Source organism: Sus scrofa, chromosome 13 (genome assembly GCF_054392235.1).
Source record: "Sus scrofa isolate SSC_HxYL_T2T_F1_AM1 chromosome 13, Sscrofa_HxYL_maternal_Yorkshire_Landrace_v2.0, whole genome shotgun sequence".
NCBI classification, from domain to species: Eukaryota; Metazoa; Chordata; class Mammalia; order Artiodactyla; family Suidae; genus Sus; species Sus scrofa.
In genome coordinates, this window is record NC_139395.1 from 89130399 (window position 1) to 89155749 (window position 25351).

The window sequence follows — 25351 nt, forward strand, 5'->3', positions numbered from 1 at the left end:
ATTAAAGTGTGTATTCAGAAGGCTGGAAAGATATGTAATTTGTAGTTTCTTGTACATTCTTATCTCTATTTTGTTTAGCTATGTTCTCCAAATTTCTTTTCTTGAGATAATACTTAATATTTTAAATTAAACTATAATTAATTTACAATGTTGTGCCAATTTCTGCTGTATACGAATATTTTAAATTCAAGGTATCTTTTGTAATCAGGAAGTCATAGAAAAGTTATTTAATAAAGTACAGTTTCAAGTGTGGTGAAGCTTTTTGGAGTGTTCTGTTTATTTGCTTGAGCACCACAGCAGCAATGAGATTAGAAATTTCTTGTTTCTCCTGTTGTAAGACTAGAGATTCGGGGGAGATGAAGTGGAAGTCCTCAAAAGTTCCAAGCTGGATTCTTACTCTCTAGTTGCCCATATGCATGGTATATATGGTTTCAGAATCTAATTGATTAATTGGTGGTTTTATAACATAGGCTGTAGTGGTATAGTGACCCCAAGATTTTTTTCTTTTCAAATCAGATACTTTAGGCTTTACAACCAGGATCACGTTAAGTGGAGTTCAGTCTGATTATTGACTTGAATTATGTTTCCCAGATGTAACAATTTTCTTCTCCCAATTTCCTAGACAGAATCATGAATAATAAACTGGAGGACAAGCAGGACCAGATGATACCATGAAGAGAAGTTTACAGGCCCTCTATTGCCAACTGATAAGTAAGTTGATGTCACATTTATTGTCTTCTAAAAGAGAACCATGTTCTTGTTTGCCCAGTGCCAGAAACTTACACACTTTCTGAAGGAAGACCAGAATATGGTCAGTGAGGGAGAACGGTAAGTTTTTCCTCTCCTTCATCTGGGTATTTGTAGTATCAAGCACTGAGTCGTTCTGTTGCTTTGGGCATTAGTTACAGCGCATATTTCCTGTAGACTTCGTTATAATTCTCCATTGGCATGTTAAGCGCAGTCAATTTGAAAACGAGTGTCAAAATGTTATTACTGCTGGTTTTGTGGCAGAATAAAGGGTGGTCCAGTCTGATCCTCCCTGGGTTCCTCATGAAGAGGGAATGGTAGGCGGTGGGGTTCAGTCACAAGGAACCTGCTAGCATTCAGAGACTCTATAGCCTTTGACTCGGAGTGTTTTGCATAGTTAGACATGTTCTTAAGTAACAAGTGGTGAAAGTGTGGCTTGTTTAGGTTTGGTGGTAGAATGGAGAGCGTTCCATCATGGTTTTCTCCACATGTTGCTCAAGCGTTTGGGGGATTGTGCCACAAAATGCCAATTTAGTGACTGTATGACCTCTAGAGTTGAATTGTTACTGAGTGAATGTAAAAACCAATACATTTGGTGAGTTTGATGTTCAGATGGACCCATTTGGGACAACAGACACTGGCCTCTCCAGATCAGACAAAAGCCATTGAGTTAGGAAAACATAAAATTCACTGAGCTTGTCGGATTGTTGCTGAGATAAACAGAGGAACTATTTTTTTTTTCTAGGCTGAATGGCTCCTTGTTAACTTTTGCCAAGAAAATAACATGAAAAGAGATTGAGATGCAAATCACCACTAAGCCCTTTGAATTTAGTAATTCAGGTTATGTTGCACCTCCAGTGCAAAGCACTTTATCTGCAGACAACATTCTGGTTGGGTGTTTTAATTGACTCATTTTTGCTACTGAATTCTAATCCCTGAAACACAGATCACGTCAGCCTGATTTTAGCCTGGTGGAATGTTGCCAAGAGTTATAGGGGCTCTCTCATGTTCTTTCTCTATGCGTTCTATAGGGTTTGTTGCCTTTTTAAAAAATCATAAGCTTACTTGTTAGAGAAAGGGCTTTATGGATTGAAGAATAAATGTCATCAAGGAAAAATTAATTCTGCCAAGATGGGAGAGGGAACATTTGAAGGATAAGTAGGATTACACACACACATACCCCCTCACCCTAAAGAGGGTGAAGCAAGTTTTGCAGGCAAAAGACACAAGAAATGAAAAAGAGCATAGTATATTTTAGAATATTTGTTGAATTCACCTCTGCTGATTATATGCCCCAAAGTTTGCATAATATTTTAAGGTCATGTATTATCTGAAAGGGATTAGAAAAGTATTCTGTGGTTTGGAGTCAAGTCTCATGCTGTAACAAGGGCCATCCTCCCAGGTTCAGTATAACAGAAAGCTAAAGAGATTTTCCTCAAACCTTGTCTGGATAGCTGCAGAAATCAACCTTGTCTTAACACTTTTATTGTTTGCAAGCTTGTCTAGAAATGCAGCAGCCTGGAGTAGATATTTTCTTGCTAGTTTAGGAGATAAATCATTCTGGTTACTAGATAGCTGTTTGTGGGCTGGAGCTCTGCTTTGTACAGCTCTGAGAAGGTGAAGAACTTGGGCACTACATCAGTTAGTCTGACTTCAGGGAATGGTTTTCACAAATTCATTGAGATAAAGGGCTGCTATTTGTAACATTTTTTTTTCCTCATGAGAGGAATTAAATATTTGATAAGGTCCTAGATAACTTAAACTCCAGCATACATACACACGCAATGTCAAATATGCCATTGGTCAGTCGATTGTTAAATTACTCTTGGATTAACATTGTCCACTAACAGAATTTTTTTAGTAAAAAATAGACTTAAGAACTGCAGAATCAACATAAACTTATTATGTTACTTTATGTAACTCCGCAAACTGGTGTTTTTAACTTGGGGGAAAAAAACTGATGGAGTGTTCTGGTTATCTTTTGTTGTGTAACAAATCACCCCCAAACCTTGTAGCTTAGAATAACAGCAATCATTTCTTTCACTCATGAATCTGCAATTTGGGTACTCTTGCTCCACAGTGGCTGGGATCTGAGCTAGAATAATTCTAACACCTGGGGCTGGTTCGCCATTTTTTGTCCCTCAGGCCCTTCCCCAGGACAAAGTGGGGCTTCCTCACAGTGTAGTGGCCTTAGGGTGGTCAGATGTCTTACATGGCAGCTCACAGCCATGAGGCCAGGGCAAAACCTGCAAGCTTCCTAAGAATTAGGCTTAAGAATCCCAGAACAATACTTGAGCCACATTGTATTGGTGAAGGAAGTCTCTAAAACCAAACCTGATGCAAAGAGAAAGGGATTGGACTCCACCCCTCAAAGGGAAGGACAGTAGGAGTTTGTGGTCCTCTTTAGTTTACTAGAGAGTGACTGTTTAAAAGGAGAAAACCCGGAGTTCCCGTCGTGGCGCAGTGGTTAACGAATCCGACTAGGAACCATGAGGTTGCGGGTTCGGTCCCTGCCCTTGCTCAGTGGGTTAACGATCCGGCGTTGCCGTGAGCTGTGGTGTAGGTTGCAGACGCAGCTCGGATCCCGAGTTGCTGTGGCTCTGGCGTAGGCCGGTGGCTACAGCTCCGATTCAACCCCTAGCCTGGGAACCTCCATATGCCGTGGGAGCGGCCCAACAAATAGCAACAACAACAACAACAAAAAGACAAAAGACAAAAAATAAATAAATAAATAAAAAATAAAAGGAGAAAACCCTGCAGTGGCTCCCCAGTGGATGTGAGCCAGTCCACAAGCCTCATCACTGAAGAACCTACTTCCTCTGAGTGCCTGCTGTGTTCACAGACTGCTGATCTGTTCACCTGCATCGTCTCACTCATTCCAGAGGTAAATGCTTCAAGATGAAGAAGTGTGAGCGATGAGTAAGTTAAGGACTGGCCCAGGGTGGCCAGTGATGAGTGGAGGTGGAATTCACACCCAGGCCTCTCGGACCTCTTTGTTTATGCCTGTTTTTTCATTCCACCTGGTGCCTCCCACACACAGAGAAAACAAATCAGCAGTGTGGCACCTCTGCTATTGCTAGACAGGAGTATTTCTAACCCACGATGGGTAAAGTTTACATCCTGTTAGTGAAATCAGGTAAAGCTTAAAAAAAAAAAAACAAAAAACATCCAGGCTCTCTGGGGATCTCTTGTCATAGCCACCAGTCACTGGGGCTTCTGTGTGCCTGATAGGGGCTCAGGGATGCAGTCTTTGGCAGGCAGGGCAATTGAGGTTTTAATATTTTACTTTTATTACAACTGACTGTCTCTGCTTTTATTTTATTTCTTGGGCTACATTCCACAGTGCAGTGCTGAGTGTTTCCTCCTGCCAGTTTTAGCCCTTTGGGAAGATTTAGCACATTTTATACTATACTTTGGGACACCTAAGAGCTTGAGGATGAGGAGGGTTATGAGAACCTTCATGGTTATATAAAAAACAAATGCTGCCTTTATTTTTCCTTTTTAGACCTTAGTCTTTAAAGTAGGTGTGAAGCTAGTGACAGGAATACCTGGATTTTTGAGTTGCAAACCAGGGTTCTGGTGGTATCCCAGCCACTTAGTAGCTAGCTTCTGTTAAATTACTTAACCTCTTTGTGCTTCATATGTAAAATGGGATATGGCCCACCCACTGAATTAGGTGGGTATTCAGTGAGCTAATATAGCAAATAGAAGACCTACAATAAACACCTGCGCCCTTAGTGGGCCTTCCCCATTTGCAAGAGAAGAATGTGCCTCCCCGGGAGCTCTACTATAATACTTGCATGGGACTTTTTGGTTCATAAAACGTTTTTGCAGAATTTGATCTTTACAAACCTCATAAGTCAAGTAGGACATATATTATCATTGATCTCATTCTACAGAGGAGGGAGTTGACATGATCATGACTGCCTTTCCCAGGCCATTTCACAATTTTTTAAAAAGTAATAATGGGAGTTCCCATCATGGCTCAGCAGAAACGAATCCCACAGGAACCATGAGGTTATGGGTTTGATCCCTGGCCTTGCTCAGTGGGTTAAGGATCTGGTGTTGCTGTGAGCTGTGGTGTAGGTCACAGGTGTGGCTTGGATCCTGCATTGCTGTGGCTGTGGTGTAGGCTGGCAGCTCTAGCTCCAATTTGACCCCTAGCCTGGGAACTTCCATATGCCACAAGTGTGGCCCTAAAAAGAAAAAAAAAAAAAAAAAGGTAATAATGAAAAGTAAAGAGCATTATCACAGACCTTAAGAACATGACATGGCTGAGGAGACACTGAGTTCTGAGTTGACAGATTTGGTCTTTGCCTGAGTTCTGTGTACTAGAAATTTGTTGTGTTACTTCATTTTTAAGAAAACCAAGACAGTTCTTTTGAGTTTATGAAAATAAGTTTTTATATACCAATATTTATTTGAATCAGAGTTGTTTGAATACTTAGAGCTGAGAGATCATGCTTAGTAAGTTAAGCATCTGTTCTGCCTGTAGGCATTTGTACTCTTTAAATTGTGCTCTGTATTACTAATACATCTTGATTGCTCTTGTATCCTCTGTATATACTGAGCTATGTTGACTGAACAAAAAGTAATCCTTTGCTCAGCCCAGAGAACTGTCCACAAACCCCTATTCCTTAGGATGTAGAAGAGAAGAGAACTCCTGTTGTAGATTTGGGCCCCTACCCTGTAGAATTTAGAAAGTAAAAGATACCCCCTTTCTGCCCTCTTTACCTGCAGCATGGGGGTTGCATCTCTATCTCAGACTTGAATTATGCACCTATACACCCCTCAAAATCTATATTACTCACCTCTCTAGACTTTTTCAGGAAGAATGATAAGCTGGTTGAGGGTGGACTTCATTTCTGATGGAGTGATCCACCTCTCGTCTGATTTTTGGAACTGAGCAGAAGCCCCTGAACATACTTTAAAGTGAACAGAATGTACTTGTTTTTCAGCTCTGGCTATCCCTTTTGCCAACCAGCTACCTAGTGACTGTATTTATCCCTCCAATCAGTTCTTAAACTAAAATATCCACATAGTAATATCTTCCACAGGAGATTAACATTTTCCTTTTTTCCTCCGTGCTTATCCTGATAGACCCGGGGTCCCACCATGGTATCTACCTAGGCCAGTTGTCCTACTGTGGGCTCTGATCTGACATTCTCATGTGTTCCATTACAGTGGAAAGGAATCTGAAGTAATTTCTTATGAATGAATGAATGCCAAGATGTGCTTCATTAGCTAAGGAACCTTCAGGTGCTTCTCTATAATTTTTAGGAATATTTGCATTTTTACCTTCTCAAGGCAAATGCTATGTCAGTGTCATTTCAAACTGTATTGAGTATAGCAGTTTAAAGATACAACTTTCCCAGGGCCTGTTCATTTGTCTGGATCCCATTTTCTTTCTGGCTCATCCCTTACCTTTTGGCCAGCTAAAATCAGAAGTGATCTTCCTATACCTTACCTGTACTGTATTATCATCACCATCCACCCAGATTTCCAAGCCCTAAATACCTAAAGTCATCCTGACTTGTTCTCTGTCCCAGCCTGGATGCATTTGGATACATGCTCCCATGGCCTCTACCTTGTTGGGAACCCATTTCTCTGTATCCATACTGTCTCTTCTTAGAAAAGAGCTTCCTGTGGTCCCTTTTAATAGTCTCCCTGCTTGTTGCTCTGATCTCAGGCCTCCTCCTTATAATTCACCCTCACATTGCTGCAAAATTAGCTGCCTATTCTCTGCTGATGGTCTTTTAGTGGTTTTGCATTATGAGGAGCAGCAGTTCTTACAGTGTGGCCCAAGAACCTCTGGAGTCCCTGAGACCGTCACAGGAAGTCTGTGAGGCTCCCTTTCTTCAACTACATGTCTTTATGAAGCCAGATTTTCTTCATATTCTTCAATCATATTGCAACAGATTGAATGCAGAAGCAGGTATGAAAGCCAGCTAGCTGTCTTTCATAAGCTAGATATTGAGACTTACAAAAATATTAAACAATGGCACATTTCTCACTGACTTTTTTTTTAGAAAATATGGTTATATTTTATTTAAAATGTTATTTGTTAACATATAATGAGTTTATTGTTATTTTAATGGATTAATATTTTTTGTTTCTCAGCTTTAATCTTTAGTACAGTAAACATTAGAAGATATAACCCATATCAACAAAGGCTCTTTGTGGTCCTCAGTTTTTGTGTGTGTGTGGATAAATATTTATTGACTACATATAACAGCAAGAAGAAACAGCAACAATAGCAGCAGTACAGTTATTCAACAATAGTAATACATAAATCAGAAAGGGCATAAATGGATTAAATTTTCATAAGGCACTTACATTGTCTAGGAGGAGAATAAAAGTATCATTTAACTATATTTTATTGAAGTATAATTTACAATGTTTTGTTAGTTTTAGGTGTACAGCAAAATGTAGTTATAAACATACATATGTATTTTTTTCAGATTCTTTTCCATTATAGGTTATTATAAGACATTAAATATGTGCTATGTAGTAGTTCCTTGCTGTTTATCTGTTTTATATATAGTAGTGCATATATGTTAACCCCAAACTCCTATTTATCTATATCCTACTCCCCACCACAATCCACAGTGGTAACCATAAGTTTGTTTTCTGTATCTGAGTCTATTTTTAAATTTGTATCGTTTTCTTAGATTCCACAAATAAGTGATAGCATATGTTTTTGTCTTTTTCTGTCTGACTTATTTAACTTAATATGATAATTTCACTCAACATGTTGCTGAAAATAATATTATTTCATTCTTTTTATGGCTGAGTAATATTCCATTGTGTGTGTGTGTGTGTGTGTGTGTGTGTGTGTATATATATATATATATATATATATACATATATATATACATATATACCACTTCTTTTTTTTAATATTTTTTTTAATTTTCCCACTGTACAGCAAGGGGGTCAGGTTATCCTTACATGTATACATTACAATTACATTTTTCCCCCACCCTTTCTTCTGTTGCAACATGAGTATCTAGACATAGTTCTCAATGCTATTCAGCAGGATCTCCTTGTAAATCTATTCTAGGTTGTGTCTGATAAGCCCAAGCTCCCGATCCCTCCCACTCCCTCCCCCTCCCATCAGGCAGCCACAAGTCTTTTCTCCAAGTCCATGATTTTCTTTTCTGAGGAGATGTTCATTTGTGCTGGATATTAGATTCCAGTTATAAGTGATATCATATGGTATTTGTCTTTCTGGCTCATTTCACTCAGGATGAGATTCTCTAGTTCCATCCATGTTGCTGCAAATGGCATGATGTCATCCTTTTTTATGGCTGAGTAGTATTCCATTGTGTATATATACCACATCTTCCGAATCCAATCCTCTGTCGATGGACATTTGGGTTGTTTCCATGTCCTGGCTATTGTGAATAGTGCTGCAATGAACATGCGGGTGCATGTGTCTCTTTTAAGTAGAGTTTTGTCCGGATAAATGCCCAAGAGTGGGATTGCGGGGTCATATGAAAGTTCTATGTATAGATTTCTAAGGTATCGCCAAACTGTTCTCCATAGTGGCTGTACCAGTTTACATTCCCACCAACAGTGCAGGAGGGTTCCCTTTTCTCCACACCCCCTCCAGCACTTGTTATTTGGTACCACTTCTTCTTTATCTATTCTTCTGTTGACAGACACTTAGGTTGCTTCCATGTCTTGGCTATTGTAAATAGTGCTGCAGCAAACATTGTGGTGCATGTATCTTTTTGAATTAGAATTTTCTCCAGATATATGCCCAGGATTGGGATTCTGAATCATATGATAATGCTATTTTTAGCTTTTTAAGGAACTTCTATACTGTTCTCCATAGTGGTTGTACCAGTTTACATTACCACCAACAGTGTAGGGAAGTCCCCTTTTATACACACTCTCTCCAGCATTTATTATTTGTAGACTGTTTAATGATGGCCATTCTGACTGGGGTGAAGTGATACCTCATTGTAATTTGGATTCACATTTCTCTAATAGCAATATTGAACATCTTTTTTATGCTCTTGGCCACCTATATGTCTTCTTTGGAGAAATGTCTATTTGGGTCTTCTGCCTTGTGGTTTTCAATTTTTAAGAGTATAAAGAGGTCATAAGACCAAATGTTTGAGAGCCACTCAGCTATGGATAAAGCCTAAATTCCTTGGGATAGTAGTCTGGTCCTAGACTACCTCTTCTGCCTCAACTCTCAGCACTTCTCTCCTTCATGTATATAAACTCACACACACACACACACACACAAAACCCCTTTGCTTTGTGGATACCTACAATATGCTCCTGCCACCGCAACTGACATTTCATCCTGCACAAAATGCAGTCATCACTCAGTGTCTGTGGAGGTTTAGTTGCATAACCCCCTGCAGATACCAACTTCCATGGATGCTTAAGTTCCTTACAGTCAGCCCTGTGCATTCTTACAGTGGGGTAAGCGTGTATAATTGTTGAAAAAAAATCCACATCTAAGTGGGCGCATGCAGTTCAAACCTGTGTTGTTGGCAGATCAGCTATATTTAGCTCTGGGTGTGCATGTGCTTGTTTCCTCGTCTTCTAGCTCCTCTGCGTGGGGACTCCATTCATCCCCCTGTCTCCTGTCTACTCTACAGCTTGAATCATAGTGGGATGCAATATGTGTTTAATGTAATTACCATATTTCAGAAAATCTAAGATGTCATTAATTGTAATATACACCATCATTTTATGAACCACTAGGAAGAAATGCTTCAACTATGAAACTATCACACGCCATCAGTTACACCTTACAATGGGGAGACACATGTATGGATATAATACGGAATTATTAGGGTGGATTGTGGCTGACTGGGTACTATGTCCCTGGGTTTCTGCCACTAAATTCTCCTTTAGGACCAAATCTCAGCAAACCCGTGTGTATTCTCAATTCCCACCCTAGGCAGGCCCCATATTACAGAGGAACTTCCCTTTGGAAGCTGGAGAAAGATCAGAGTAGCTGGGCTATCACTAACTGAAATTGGTAAGGGTATTCTGTCTTCAGTATGATTTTACTGATAAATGAGAGGAAGTTTTCCCTGAGATTAAGGAGGGAGAGTTGATATATATCATAACTGATATGGAATTTAGGTCCAAATGAGTTTTGACACCAGAAAGTTAGGCTCTTTTAGATGTTACAGACATCCATAAAGATATTGCATATTGAAGGTGCTTCCCTCTGTCATTGAAGGTGCCTGGCCATCACCTCCATGGAGAGTGACACTGTGGTACCCACGGTTAAGGACTCAGATTCTGGATTAAGACTACTTCGGTTCAAATCCTGGTTTGCCATGAATTCTTTTTCAGATGGTTTTCACCCCTTTCCATACAAAACAAGCCAAGTGAGCACGCCTCCACTGCCCAACAGCTTTTGGACTATCTGTCCTCTACCCCTTGCATATTTATCACTCTGGATGCCATTAAAGACTCCCCTCTTCAGAAAATAAAAGAACATGCTCCATTTAGTAGCAAAGCACAAAGTGCTACCCCCAGTGGCTGTAATGGTAATGGTAATGACACATTTGGTCCCCAGTCAGAATCCATTTCATCAGCACTGCTATTTAGTATTTTAACTGGATTAGTCTGATTGGCTTTCATCTGTGTTTCTCAAATCTGGATGTACGTTAGGATCACCTGGAAAGCTTTTAACAATTCCCCTTGCTTAGACCCCACCCTAGATCAGTTAGAACTTTTGGGAGAAGTGAGTGGGGAGTGTGGGGCCTGGGCATCCGGTGATTCTGCTGTGCAAATAGGGTTGAGAATCACTGGCTTAGAGCAGAGTTTTTAAACATAACTATGGTTTTAAACAGAATCATCTGAAAGGCTTGTTTAAACACTGATTACTGGGCTCTACTCCTAGAGTTAATGCTTCAGTAGATCTGGGATGGAGACAATAATTTGTATTTCTAGTGTAATTTTTAGTGATGCTGAAGATTTGGTCCAGGGACTATATGTTGAGAATCTCTGTCTTAGACTAAAGGAGGGCTATCCTGGGGCCAGAGATGCTTTCAGCTTCCTTGCATCATTTGAGCTTCCTAGTGGTAAAGTGGATCTTAGAACAAAATCAGAGTCAGTTAGGAAGGGAGAGGAGGAGAGAAGATATCAGGAGGGAACCAGCAGAATCACAGTGTTGTAGGGTTAGGAACTGTTGGAACTTGAAGTTTCATGTTATTCCTCAGGATACACTGGAGGTTAGTTTTTACTCTGTTTTAAGAAAGGGCAAAGGGAATGTATGAGCTAAGGTTATAAAGCAAAGACAAAACAAAAGAGTGGTCCTGGCACTCACCATTGCAGTGGGCGCACTTCAGAACTGTTATAAGACTATTTCTTCCTCATTTCATGCTGTATAATTCTTCCACGAATCAAGAATTTGAGTATGGATTTTTTTCTTATGAAAAAATTTGCAAATGTTCCCTAGGGAGAATGAGTCTCTTTGGTTCTGAAGGTTAAGTCTTTCACACAGAAAAATTGGGGAAGTAACACTTTGAAATGTGACATTAACCCAGGAAGTTTATGCATACTGGGTCCTTAAAGGTGTCATATTGACTTAATGTCTTTTACATTTTAACCTGTGATTTTTAAATTTGTGTAAATCAACAACTCTTTTATGGATTAAACAAACCATAGACGTTCTTATTATAAGCAATGATGCTAGTGAAGGCTGAAGAATAAAATATTTTAAAGAAACTCAATTCTATGACTTTCAAGTATATTCCATTATATAGTTGGCAGGAACATAGCTGAAGGAAGTCCTGCTCACACTGAGAGCTGTTGACTTATGCAAATTTAAATGTTAACTCTTAATGAATAAATTCAGTTTTCTATATGGAAGTACTTTCGCTAAGACATATGGTGGGAGAGAGCATAGAATTTGGATTTAAAGAATGTACTTTGAGTTCTCACATGTTCTCTTAATAGCACACGTAGACTTTGCACAGAGTACTTAACCTCTCAGAGCTCATTTTCCTTAACTGCAGCACACAGATGATGAGTAAAATATCTACCTTGAGAATTGTTGCTAAATGATACGGTATAAAAACATTTCATGAGTTGTAAAATACCTTCCAAACATAGGTTGTTGTTTTGCTATTGTCCTTAAATAATTTATTTCCTTGGTTGTTTAATCATACTATTGTTTAATAAATCTCATTTTAAAATTTTAAAAAGGAAATATGAAAGGCAATCCAGCATGTCCCCACCCAGATCCTCATTCAGTAGAATGCTCATTAATGTGCAAAGAGATCACCAATGGGGGCTGTTCTAACAGGTGGTATCAGGATCTGATAAATTTCTCTTTCTTTTTTTTTTTTTTTTTTTTTTTGGCTTTTTAGGGCCTCACCTGCGGCATATAGAGGTTCCCAGGCTAGGGGTCAAATCAGAGCTACAGCTACTGGCCTACAACACAACCACAGCAACGCCAGATCCAAGCTGCGTCTGCAACCTAAACACAGCTCAAGCAACACCAGATCCTTAACCCACTGAGCGAGGCCAGGGATCGAATCCGCAACTCATAGTTCCTACTCGGATTCGTTTCCACTGTGCCACAACGGGAACTCCTGAAAAAATTTTCTAAATAAGAGAAGTTGGAAAAGATTTTTTAAATGAAGCAAAGGAATTTTTTTCCAGCAGATTCATATTAGCTTGTAATAAATCTCTTGGGAGTTCCCTGGTAGCCTAGTGTTTAAGGATTTGGTGTTGTCACTGCTGTGGCTCAGTTAAATCCCTGGCCCAGGAACTTTTGCATGCCATGGGTGCAGCCAAAAAAGAAAAATCTCTGAAGTTTTCTGAGAGGTTTAATCATTGCCTTTACAAATGTGATGGACACTGGAGAATCTTCAGGCTAGAATCCAAGAAGTTCTCTAAGCCACATTGCCTTTGCCAGCTCTTCTTTTGTGTCTCCTTTTCCTGTTTACCCATTCCCCTTTCTTTTCTTCGGGTCATTTCTATCACCAGGTTCTCTTTTCTCTTTGCTCTTCCCCTTTCTCCTGCAGGGCATAAATCTGCTGCCAGTGTCCCAACAGCCCCTCACAAGAGAATTTCTTGCCTTTGCTCTGGTGGCACCAGCATATCACTCAGGGTATCCGGGTGCCCTGTGAGCTGTCCAGTTGTATTACTCATTCCACCCCATGCCTTCAGCATCTTCATCAGTTCCCCATCTGTAAAAAGCTCCCTATGGCTGCCCTATCAAATTAGCACAAATGTGGTGGCTTATAACAACAGAATTTTTTTCTTTCACAGTTATGGGGGCCAGAAGTCCGATATCAAGTTGTCAGCAAGGCTACATGCCCTCCAAAAACTCCAAGGGAGAATCCTTCCTTGACTTATCCATTGCGGCAGCTCCAAGATGTTCCTTGTTTTGTGGCTGCCTCCTCCAAACTCTGCCTTGTCTTTACATGGCCTCCCCTCTTATCCGTGTGTCTCTTATAAGTACACTGTCATTACTCAGATAATCCAGCATGATCTCATCTCAAGATCCTTAATTACATCTGCAAAAATACTTTTTCTGAATAAGGTCTCATTAGCAGTTTTGAGGATTAGGATGTAGATAGAACTTTTGAGGGACCAGCATTCAACCAACTAAAGCATGATAGTCCTTCATAGAGTTGTTAACAGAAGTACGTTAAGCACCTAGCACAGTGCCTCATTCAGAATAGTTGCTCAGGAAGTGGTGGGTGCGGGTCAAAGCGTAGAGTGTGAGGATATGGACCCAATGAGTTTATACAGCTTTTTGGAGAAGTTTTACCATAAAGAGAGGGCTGTGTCTGGTGGTGGTTAGAAGGCTGAAGGTTAAAAAGAAAAAGAAGAAATGGTTAATTGAGCCAGTATAAAAGTTCCCAGGAAGGGCTTGCAGAAACAGTGCTGCAGAGCTGTAAGCTTCAGGGACATGAGGTGCATGTTGATGATGAGCCCATAGGTAGTTGGTGCACAGGCTGTTTCCTGACCTTGCCAATGAACCAGTGCTGGGTACATAATTGTGCTGTGTTTGATGAGAAGAGGCAAGAATTAGATTCCCCTGAACTGTGATGCGTGGGTATGGTTATCACTGAACATAAGTGCTTTAATGATTTCCCTGAGATGTTCTCTCAAAGTCAGACAACTGTCTTCCCATGGGGCAGAACCCAGGCTCTATGCTGGCAGCAGTGAGGTCTGCTAATTATTAGGTGGCTCAGGAGAGAGCCCAAAACCCTCTGAAATGAAAAGATGCTACAGTTTACTTTGAAATTCCTTGATTAGGTGAGGAAATGAGAGCATACCCCTCCTTCCCCAAAAACCAGAGTCCAAGAGCCACCTAGATGGGAGAACCAAGTGCCCTAGCATACGGGCTGGATCATGCCCAGGCCTCCCAGGTTGCAGTGGGAGGTGAATGCTAGGGCAAGATTGAAACTCTAGAGTGGGGGCACTTGCACAAGGGTGGCCTGGAGGTCATTATGAGGCATGAAGAGTCCCTGAGGTTGGGGGAGTACCAGCTTGATAGGAAGCCTGAGTGGCTGGCCAGCTTTCTTGTCTGAACATGTGGGGTCTTATCTAAGCAGCGCTCACAAAAGGAGGCTCAGACAAGTCTAGTCCCGGTGTGTCTTTGATATGTTATTATTATTCTAACCTGTGGTAAGTGCAAAATAATTGAGCCAAAAAAAGCATTTATTTTTTATTTATTCCACTAAATAGTTTTATTTACTATTTATTTAAAAAGCTAAGCTATAGAAATTCCATAGGGATAAAAATGTCCCATTCTTAACCCCAAAAATTGATCTGATATTGTCAGGTCATTCAGTTTCTCTTTTGGCAAGTGTCTTCGGTTGAGCTCCCTGGAAGCAGACCTTGAGCCCTGAGAAGTGACTTATTAGCAAACATTCCCAGGAAACTGACAGGGGCCTGGGGGGGGAGGCCTGGAAAGGGAAGGAGGTGCCCTATCCATCAAAGTCCCACAGAGGCTGACTTGGGCTCAGTTTCTCCTGTGAGCCTGGTAAGAGTGCAGGTCACATCTTGGCCTTGTCCTCATCCTCGGTGACAGAGGTGGAACATTGGATTCACAGATCTGTGGGTCAGTGAATGTGCCAGGCACTGTTTAAACACTTTAAATAAAGTGACACATACGTTATCACTTTAATACACTGAGACACGCAAAGCATTTGGAAGAGAACCACGTTATTATTATTCTCACCATTGTTATCAACCCTTCTGTTACTCCTCCCATCACTCTGGACTTAAAACCTTATCTCTCTTTTATCTCTAGGACCTTGTCTCATTCTTATGTACCATATTTACACATGCAAACTATTACATCTCCTGTCTCTTCCTTATGAGTACCCCCTCCTAAGTCTCCTTCTTTGAGAACCCGTCTCGAGTCCCATCTGAGGGCCAGAGGTGCCTGGTGAAGAATTGGTGATGAAGGTACTTGAGTAATTGAAATCCACCCCACCACCACCGAAGTGGTCCCATGGGCTCCTGTCCATCATTGTTAAATTGGGATGATAAATAAGTTTGACCAGGTATTTTCCATTTTAATCTTTTCCTGGAGATGTGGCTCTTACAGATGTGGTCTCCTTGGAAATATTTTCCATAGATGGAACTTTGGCAGAGTCATTACCAATCCAAGAATCCAGAGTTCCCCAGTCAGTGAATACTTCAAAACTATAAGGTTCTGAAAACTAGGAAATCACTGACAGACTTTTGAAGGAATTGTAGTGTAATTATAAAGGAAGAGAGCAGTCTTTTTGCAGGACGTCTAATGGTTCTTGTGAGGAAGCTGGTCCAGGTTTTAAAGAAAAACTTATGTGTACACCAGGGAATTAGAAGTTTACCTTCTGATGCTGTATGAGAATGAGTTGGTTTGATACAGAATACATTTCATTTAAAAAAAAAAAAAGGAAGGGAGAGAGGAAGAGAAAGAGGAGATGTCAGATAAGCAGTTACTAAATCTTGAAAGAGATTAGAGATCAGGATGTTTCCATTTGCGTCCTCGTCCTTCCATTTTCCATAACAGGATTTTATTCCCTAGAATATATGGAAGAGTCCTAAAACCATGCACTTCCAGAGATGAATGGACAATCCCTTAGTAATTGACACCCCACTTAACAGATGAAGAAACTGATGCCAACTGCGAAGATAAAGTAACTTGTGCAAGATGCAAGCCTGGTTGATGTGAGGGCAGAGGCTCAAGCATGGGTCCACAGAGCAGGCGCAACGCTCACTCTAGGCTTTCCTTCCACCATCTTCACCTTGCTCTGGGCTCCAGTCACACTGATTTTCTCTTCATTCCTCACTTATTCCAACAACCTGTCGTGACTGGCTCCCTGCTGCTCAGGTGTGGCCCCCTGACCTTCTCCCAGCAGCTTTCTCACCCCCCAGCCTCTTTCCAGCACATTAAATTCTGCATAGCACATGGAGCTCTCTGATGTTTTTCTTTGCTCTTTATTTTATATTGCCTGTGGAATGTAATCTACAAGCCAACTTGCTATATCCCCGGCATTGAACAGTGCCTGACTCATGGAAGACCCCCAACAATAATGGCATTAAAACAGAATGAACTGGGCCAAGGAACAATGGACAGGTTTCTTGGGTGGTTCATATTGTCAGGTGAGACTCCATGGAGAGAAGGGTGGAATTATGACCTATATCAGCACTATCTAATTAGAGGGTGCAAGCCACAGTTTACATTTTCTAGTAGTCACATAACAAACAGTGGAAAGAAATAGGTGAAGTTAATTTTAGTAACATTTTATTTAATCCAGTATACATAAGGAGTTCCCTTGTGGTGTAGAATCCGGCATTATCACTCTAGCAGCATAGGTCACTGCTGTAGCACAGGTTTGATCCCTGGCCTGGGAACTTCCATGTGCCATGGATGTGGCCAAAAATAAAATAAAACAGGATATTATTATCTCAACATGTAATCAATATTTTTAAAATTCTTAGATATTTTGCTTTCTTTCATACCAAGTCTTTGAAACTCCATGTATAATTGACACTTACAGCCTGTTTCAATCTGGACACTGAATTTTTATCAGAAATACCGGATTGGCATTTAGATTTGATGAAACTTATAGTTGAACAATTAGATTCACATACTTAAAATTTTCTAACAATTGAATTTGTTAGCAGTTTTGAAGTTTAGTTAAGAATAAGTAAAATTTTAAAATTCAGTTCCTCAGTCACACTAGCAGCATTTCAAGGGCTCAGTGCCACCCATGACTCATGGCTGCACCAGTCTATATCAGGGCCATCTGACTGTGGTTTTGAAGTTCCTCTGCCTTCCTGTCCTACCTTAGTCCTGTGGTACAGAGCCTGGTGTGTGGAGCCATGAAGGCAAAACACCAGGGCCTTGTGCCTCTAGCCCAAAAATCTCTGAGCTATCATGTTAAAATGTAGGAGTTGGTAAATCCTTTTAAGTAAGGTTGTTTTATTCTGATTTGTTTCAGAAGAAGAGCAAAGTCAGGGGATTCTCATGCTGCCTACAGAGAACGTGTAGTCCAGGGTTGAGCACAAAACACCCATGTGAGCCTATCTCAAATGAGTGGCATCAGACTCTTTTAGCCTCTCAGGGTTAGAAAACACAGAATCACATAGAGCAGAGGGTCTGACACTGGAGCAGCCTTGCTGGGGTGGCTGTAATGAGGTGCCTTGGAAACACGGAGAATTTCTCTGCCCAGCAAGGCTTCTTCCTCATATCCTCTGCAAGACCCTGAACTAAGAAGTGTCCTGACCTCTGCTTGAATCCTGGCCTGGCAGCACTGTGTCTCCCTCAGTTACCGGGTAGCTTGATGCCAAGGGCAGAAGTTTTAGTTCTCACAGTTTCCCTGTACTTGCTGGAAGGCCTGGGTATCATGCTGTGAGCTGATTTCACCAGCAACTCCGCTGGAGACTTTAATGGAGCTCTTGCATCCCTTGGGAGAAGAACAAGCGTCAGTGTTATACTCTGAAACATTGGGTATCACAGGCTTCTGTCATGCCTCTAAGTTAATTACCAAGTGACACTTCTTCTCTGCTTCTCAGAGTAGCTCTAATTGAGATATCCAGAGCACAGATGCCCAGATAGCCAAGTGCCTGATGTGCAGACAAAAGTTAAAGTTTGTCATGGGGAGAACTGCCTCACATAAATTCTTAAAAACAAACAACTTGCAGGTAGAGCTCTTCCCAAATGAGTGAATTATCAAGAATGGAATTTTTAGGGCTACTTATTTTTTTTTTAATATTTATTTATTTATTTATTTTGTATTTTTGAGGCTGTACCTGCAGGATATGGAAGTTCCCAGGCTAGGGGTCAAATCGGAGCTACAGCTGCCAGCCTAGCCACAACCACAGCAACTCTAGATCTGAGCCGTGTCTATGACCTCCACCACAGCTCATGGCAAGGCCAGATCCTTAACCCACTGAGCAAGGCCAGGGATCAAACCCGAATCCTCGTGGATACTAGTCAGGTTTGTTACTGCTGAGCCATGATAGGAATGTCTATAAGACTTGCCTACTTTAAATCCCTCTCTACCCCCTGGGTAGATCATTTGGTACTCTTCTGTTCTCATTATCTTTCAATTCACTTTCATAAAAAAAAAACCTACTGCAGCTCCGCACTGGTGGAGAGAGAGGCTTTACATAGAGAACCATAGTACAGATGTCATCATGACCCCTTGTCAAGCAGAGCATCTGCTATATGTGTGGTTCTGGGAATACAGAGAGATATAAGGCATAATCTCTACTCTACAGGAGCTTGTAGTATAATCAAGACAGGTACAGAAGATAAAAAGAAAATAGTACTTTTAGGATATAACAAGAACCACGTGGACTTCCCATTGTGACTCAGCAGTAATTAATCCGACTAGTATCCATGAGAGTATGGGTTTGATCCCTGGCCTTGCTCAATGGGTTAAGGATCTTCTGTTGCTACGACCTATGGTATAGGTCACAGATATGGCTTGGATCCCATGTTGCTGTGGCTGTGGTGTAGCCTGGCAGCTGCAACTCCAATTCGACTCCTGGCCTGGGAACCTCCATATGCTGCAGGATGCATCCCTAAAATGCAAAAACAAACAAACAAACAAAAACCCACAGATCAAGCAATGTTCTTATGTCCAACTAGTGATAAAGATGACATTTTGATTCAACTTCTGACTCCTCTATATGTATGTCTTCATGGATTCCCAGATTGGAGGAAGGCAGTGATTAGTCCCTAAAACCAGCACTACAATCCTGAGCCTAATGAAAACAAATTGTTTATACTTCAGAAAGTGTTTTCATCATCCTGACAACCCTATAGTTGGGCATCATTTTTAACACCATGTTACCAGGAAGAAAATGGAAACCAAAGAAGCCAAGTGCTGTGCCTAAGATCCTGCAAGGAATTTGGACACAGGTCTTCTTACTCCGAGTTCAATATCTTTTCCCACAGCCTCTCATATTTTATCTAAATCACTGTCTTTGTACTGGGAATACTGTACGACCCATTGAGGACAGCTATGCTATCTGATTGTGTGTTTCTTCTTGGAGTTTTAAAACTTCAGTCAGTGAACTCCTCCAGCCTTTCCCTTGCAATATGCCACATCTGTTTTAGCAGCTTTGATAGTCGGTCTTTTTGTCATTCCCACCCCACCACCTCTGATTTGTTTAAAGAAATAAAACAAACAGTAGCAGGCTAGAGGTACTGGCTCCCAAGTCAGATGTTGGCTGGGTAATATTTGGGAAAAGAAACGTTGCAAGCTGTTGAGACAGTGGGCCATTCCTTTTATAAGCCGATGAAGCTGGAGTTCATTTAGCCTCATTATTTCTTAGTTAACAAGCTCTAGTTGTGGCATCCTTATGGCTATATTTTTAGAAGTCTTAGATTATTATAGCAACTGTGAAAAGGGATGGGAAAAGAAATCTGGCTCCAGTATACATCCGCTTAATTGTTTCTTGAATTAGATTTGTCTTCATGTAGCCTTCAAAGGACACTGCACCCATCCCTGAAGCTGATTGAAAGCTGCTGCCTTGTGTGGTTGCTGATGGGGCTTCTGGATGATGAGGGCTGTTTCAGGGTGCTGCAGGTCCTCCTCCTCATCCATTGTTTATTCTGGGTACCAGCTGGACCTGAAACGGTAGAGGTGGAAAAGACCGGAAAGAAGCATGGATAACTATGACATGACATCCCCCTCACAGCACCAAGTGAAACATCAACAATTTGTGTTGAGTTTGATGTTCCGGTCATGGCACTTAAGCCTTGTTCAAGCTGATGTGACAAAAGGAAGAAATTGTAATAGGACAACCCCACTGCACATTGGAGAGTGACAAGTAAATAAATATGGCAAACTATTGGGCTGCATTAGAGCAGCCAAGGGCAGGGAATGTTAGCCCTTAAAATGGTTTCTCTCACACTATGGCTAATTATAGAAAAGGTTTGAGAGAGTTGTAGAGGAAAAACCAGAATTCCCTGAGCATCAGAGATATAAACTGACGATTTACTGCCACTGCCTGCATCCTACAGCAGCCATAGCCATCACCCCCCAACCTGCCCTGCTGCTGTCCTGAGCATCTCACCTGCTGTCTTCTCGCTCACTGGGCTCCCTCAGCATCTTTCCCTAGGGAACTGGATTGTGTTTTCCATAAGTCCTCAGCACTGAGAGCCTGTCCAGACAGACTGGTCCCCAGGACTGTGACAGGGAAGCTGACTTGGCCTGGAGTCTTTGGGTGTTCCTAAACTCCACAGGTTTAAGAACTCGTGGCCTGTCCAGCTTAAGGTAGGATATGACACATCCTGTTGGACTTCCCCAGTTGTCAACAGCAACATTGTCTGGAGCGGCTTGGTTTTCTCTAGCTTCTCCCCCTGCCTGGTCTTGGCTCTTCTTTCACATCATCAACAGTTCATTGCTGAGGGGCTACCATGCCTTACTGCCAGACCCATCCAACATAGCTTGTTTTCCTTCAGAATTTACAGTATTTCAAGATATGGTCATGTGACCAGTGAAATAATCTGTTCTGCCTTGTTTCCCCAGAGGAAGGATGATATAGTCCAGTGAGGAGAAGGGAAGTGATAAAAATATTTTGAATATTTTGATAATATTTAAGGTCTAGTTATTGTCTTAGCAACTTTCAAGTATTTAACACAATATTAGTAACTATAATCACCATGCTGTACTTAGTTTCTCAGATACTGGAAGTTTAAGCTCTTTACCCCATACCCCTGGTACCCATTATTCTAATCTCTGTTTTTACAATTTCAGCATTTTTGGATGCCACATGTAAGTGAGATAACACAATATTTATCTTTCTCTGTCTGACTTTTTTCACTTAATTTAGTATCCTCAACTTCCATCCATATTATCACAAATGACAAAACATCCTTCTTCAATGCCCAAGGGTTCCCTCTTTTCTATACCCTTGCCAGTACTTATTATTTCTTGTCTTTTTGATGATAGCCATTCCAATTAGTATGAGGTGATATCTCATTGCGGTTCTGATTTGCAATTTTTCTGGTGATTGGTGATGTTGAACATTTTTTCATGTACCTTTCGGCCATTTGTATTTCTTCTTTAGAGAAATGTCTATTCAGTTCCTCTGCCTATGATTTAATCAGATTGTTTGTTGTTATTGTTGTCTATGGTTTTTGTTTTGTGTGTTTTTTGGTATTAAGTTATTTGAATTCTTTATATATTTTGAATATTAACCCCTTATCAGATGTATAATTTGTAAATATTTGCTCCCATTCGGTAGGCTGCTTTTTCATTTTGTTGTGATTTATGTTACCATGCAGAAGCTTTGATTTGGTTTGGTTTAGCTTTGGTTTGATATAGTCCTACTTGTTTATTTTTGCTTTTGTTGCCGTTGCTTTTGTTTCAAATTTTAAAAAAATCACTGCCAAGGCTGATATCAAGGAGATTTTTACCCATGTTTTCTTCTAGTAATTTTAACGTTTCATGCCTTAGGTTCAAATCTTTAATTTATTTTGAGTTGATTTTTATATACAGTGTAAGATAGGAGTTACATGTATTTTTAAAATATGTATTTTTAAGGTTCAAAAATTATGCCTTCTTGGGATATTAGTACATCATTGTGATCTCCAACTGTAGAGGTGGGGTAGCTTTAAAATTTTCCTAGTTCTCTGAATTCTGATTTGATTTGTCTTCTGTTTTTCCTCTTTTTTCTCTCTTCTCTCAAAGCAGAATTCTTTGGCATTGAGCCACTTGCCTAAAATCATATAATGTATCATTGCAACAAGAATGCCTTAGATTTTGTTTATTTTACTTCATTTGAGGTCTAGTGTGATGTGTACAGTCATGCTGGCATTTCTGGTGGGTTGGTCAGCTTCTCTAGGATCTCAGTCAGTTCATAGCCAGCTATTCTGTGCCGCAAACAGGTGCTGAAAGAGATTCATGACAAAATTATGCCCGGCACTGTACTAGATCCTGGATGTGTCCCTTAAAAACAAGTAAATAAAATCTTTAAAATCTTACACTCCCTGAGAAAGACATCTGAAAATTAACCTTTTTCAAAACAAATTTTCTTGGACATTCCTTAAGCATTTGCTATGAAGGCACTACTGAGGTTATAATGTATAAAGACAGAGTCTCTTCTCATTAAAAGAATCTCATACAACCCACCAACAGATGTTCATTGTTTTAATCAGTATAGGTCATCTGCTATAATAAATAACCCCAAGATCACAATGGTTTAACATAACAAAGGTTTGTTTCTCATTCACCCCAAGTTCCCAAGTAGATATTTCTGATTGGGTGTCTTTCCTCCAAGATTTGTTCAGGAACCCAGGTTTCTTCCATCTTACAATCCCACTGTCTTCAGTGTTGGCCTCCAAGACCATCACAGAAGGGAGCTAGATATTGGATACTTACCGTCTTCTGCCAAGAAGTGATACATATGAATTTCTACTCCCATCCCATTAGTTCAGTTTAGCCGTATGACCCCATGTAGATACAAGGGGACCGGGAAGGGTTGTGTACAGATGTGCAGCCACTTCTCAGGAATAAATATAAGTTTCCTGGGAGGGAAATGTGAATCTTGGATAGTCAGCTAGTCATCTCTGTGTTCTTGGCTCCTCACTTAAAACTGTAGTTGGAAAGATAACTAATGAAACAAGAAGCCTGTTAAGCATTCAATTCTTCTGACAGCCTGTAGGATAGAGTAAAATAAAGGCAGTAGGCATGGTTTTTAGAAATAACCAGTTCTAATCACTGTTGCTATGTAACTCTTGCAGCATTGATTCATTAATAGTTTTCTATTACAGAGTTCTGTTACCATCACTGTCATCATCTGTTGATGTGAGTGCCCTTGAAATAAATGAGTGAGTGACCAGAACCACATTAATTTCAAGTTTTGATAGACTCATGGGAGTAAATACTGCCGTTCACAGATGGAGACGGATGAAAGGAAAGTAAAACATTCATTTCAAAAGAATGTATTAAAAGAGCTGAAAAAGTCTGGGTGTGTGAGATGAATGGAAAAGGGCCATTATCTAAGGTTATTCAGGCTGTGGAGTGCACAGTGGTAGGGGCACCATTCATATGTGGACTGTGTTAATAGTGTCCTCATGGAATTGTGTGGTTGTTCCGTGAAGGACTGAAGGAAAATTTTAGCAATGAAATAGTAAGGGAAAAATAGTGTTTTAGATACAGTTTATGATGCTTTAACTTGAAGTTCACATTAGGACCTAGTAGATAACTTTCCTTTTAGATTTTTCTGATATGTTTTGATCAAGTTTTTCTTGAAACTATGTATGAGGAAGTCTTGTTTCATAAGCAAGTGTTTCGTGTTTCTGTGAAGAAGTAGAAAGTAAAATCAAGAGGACTAGAGTTGAGAATATAATAAAGATAGAGGAATGGAAGATTGAAAGGTCAAGGAACTAGGACATTTTGAGATTTAAATGAGTGGATGGGGAGACCTCTCTGAGCCTCTGGTCACTCATCTGTGAAATGGGAGGCTTACCCTCGGAGCTCCCTGACATCCACTCCTGTGTACAGTGTACAGTGTTCAAAGAAACAGGATGTAAAGCAACCCATTGCAAGGGTTTCTGTTTTACCCACAAATGTCACATAAAACGAGAACTGTTCTGTGACAGAAACATTGGTCTGCAAGTCAGAACAGCTGGATTCTAACACTAACTATGTTACTAATACCGCTCTAATATCACTTTTATAGTCAGTTATTTCATCTTTCTGAGCCTCAGTTTACCCATTTCTAAGGAGTCTCAGTTTATCCACCTATAAAAAGAACTTTTAAAAAAGAACATCAAGTGTTCTACAAGGTTGTTCCTACTCTTAATATTCTCTGACTCTAGAATTTAAAAATGGATGGATGCTTTTGCCCTAAAACAAGGAAAAAGATCCTACATGTCATTGGATCTCCACACTGGAGTCAGGTTGCATGGGAAAAGCTTACCAAAGAAGAACCTAAGTAGGGGCACGCACGTGGTCTTTTCAATTAGTCCGTTCCAAGGGTTACTGCTTATTAAACATGTACCAAACTATCTAACTCTTTAGGTATGATAAGACTGACATGGAAAACTGAAGTACGTGACACCCTTCTAGGCTTTCTCAATTCTAAATCTATAGGAAGATTTCTTTTGCCAGTGGTCAATTTACTTTCACCTGTTTTCATTGTTTATCAAGCTTCCCCTTAACTGGCTAATAGTTGTCTTTAAAAATGTGTCTTGTAGGAGTTCCCGTTGTGGCACAGTGGTTAACGAATCTGACTAGGAACCATGAGGTTGTGGGTTCGGTCCCTGCCCTTGCTCAGTGGGTTAACGATCCGGCATTGCCGTGAGCTGTGGTGTAGGTTGCAGATGCTGCTCGGATCCAGTGTTGCTGTGTCTCTGGCATAGGCCGGTGGCTGAAGCTCCGACTGGACCCCTAGCTTGGGAACCTCCATATGCCGCGGGAGCAGCCCAAGAAATAGCAAAAAGACAAAAAAAAAAAAAAAATGTCTTGTATATTTGAAATTTGCTAAGAAAATAGATCTTAAATGTTCTCACTACCAAAAAAAAAAAAAAAGTAACTATTTGAGGTGATGAATAGGTTAATTAGCTTGACCATGGTGGTTATTTCACAATATATCAAAATATCGCAGTATACACTTCAGATACATGCAATTTTTGTCAATTATACCTCAGAAAAGCTGGGGGGGAAATAAACATCAACAAAAAAAGTGTTCTGTGCATATTGGGCTTTTGTCGTCACCGTGAGTTTTAAAGAAAATAAAAGAAAAAATATAATTGGCCTAATTTCACAGAGCTTCTAGTTATTTCCAATAGGTATGAGGAATAGGTAATTGGAGAGGTAATTTTAAGAACTAAATTGTAAACCTGGCTGCAGCACTGCTGGGGGTCCTAAACACGTCGTGTAGAGGAACATAAGCCATATTCCTATAAAGGAACATATAAAATATATTTATTAAATACTTGTAGGTTGAATACCTGTGCCTAGGAAATATCTACCTGCAACAAAGGCAGCCAATGAATAAAGTTATCAGTCACTCTATGGCTGCTAGTGAAGAAAAATAGTACTCACAGTAGCCTCCTTTGAGAAGTCCAACCTGCTTTCTTGTGCTAGGAATTTTGAATCTATATTACATGTTCAGTATAGGTAACTTTGAGAGGAAATGT

General features: G+C 40.4%; 1 protein-coding gene across 5 annotated transcripts in view; it reads left to right on the forward strand.

The window, feature by feature from the left end:
• The window catches only part of TMEM108 (transmembrane protein 108), a 365980-nt gene that overhangs the window by 204984 nt on the left and 135645 nt on the right, over positions 1-25351 (forward strand). For 3 of the 5 annotated variants that reach the window (XR_014823936.1, XM_084989747.1, XM_084989749.1), the window contains one exon: positions 623-711. Coding sequence is in view for 3 of the 5 variants with exons in the window: in XM_084989747.1 (XP_084845873.1) it covers positions 672-711 (40 nt within the window). In the remaining 2 variants the exon portion in view is untranslated. Of the gene's footprint in view, positions 1-622; positions 3194-3507; positions 3798-25351 lie in introns of those variants that run through there. The other 2 variants (XR_014823937.1, XM_084989748.1) reach the window with 2 other exon arrangements.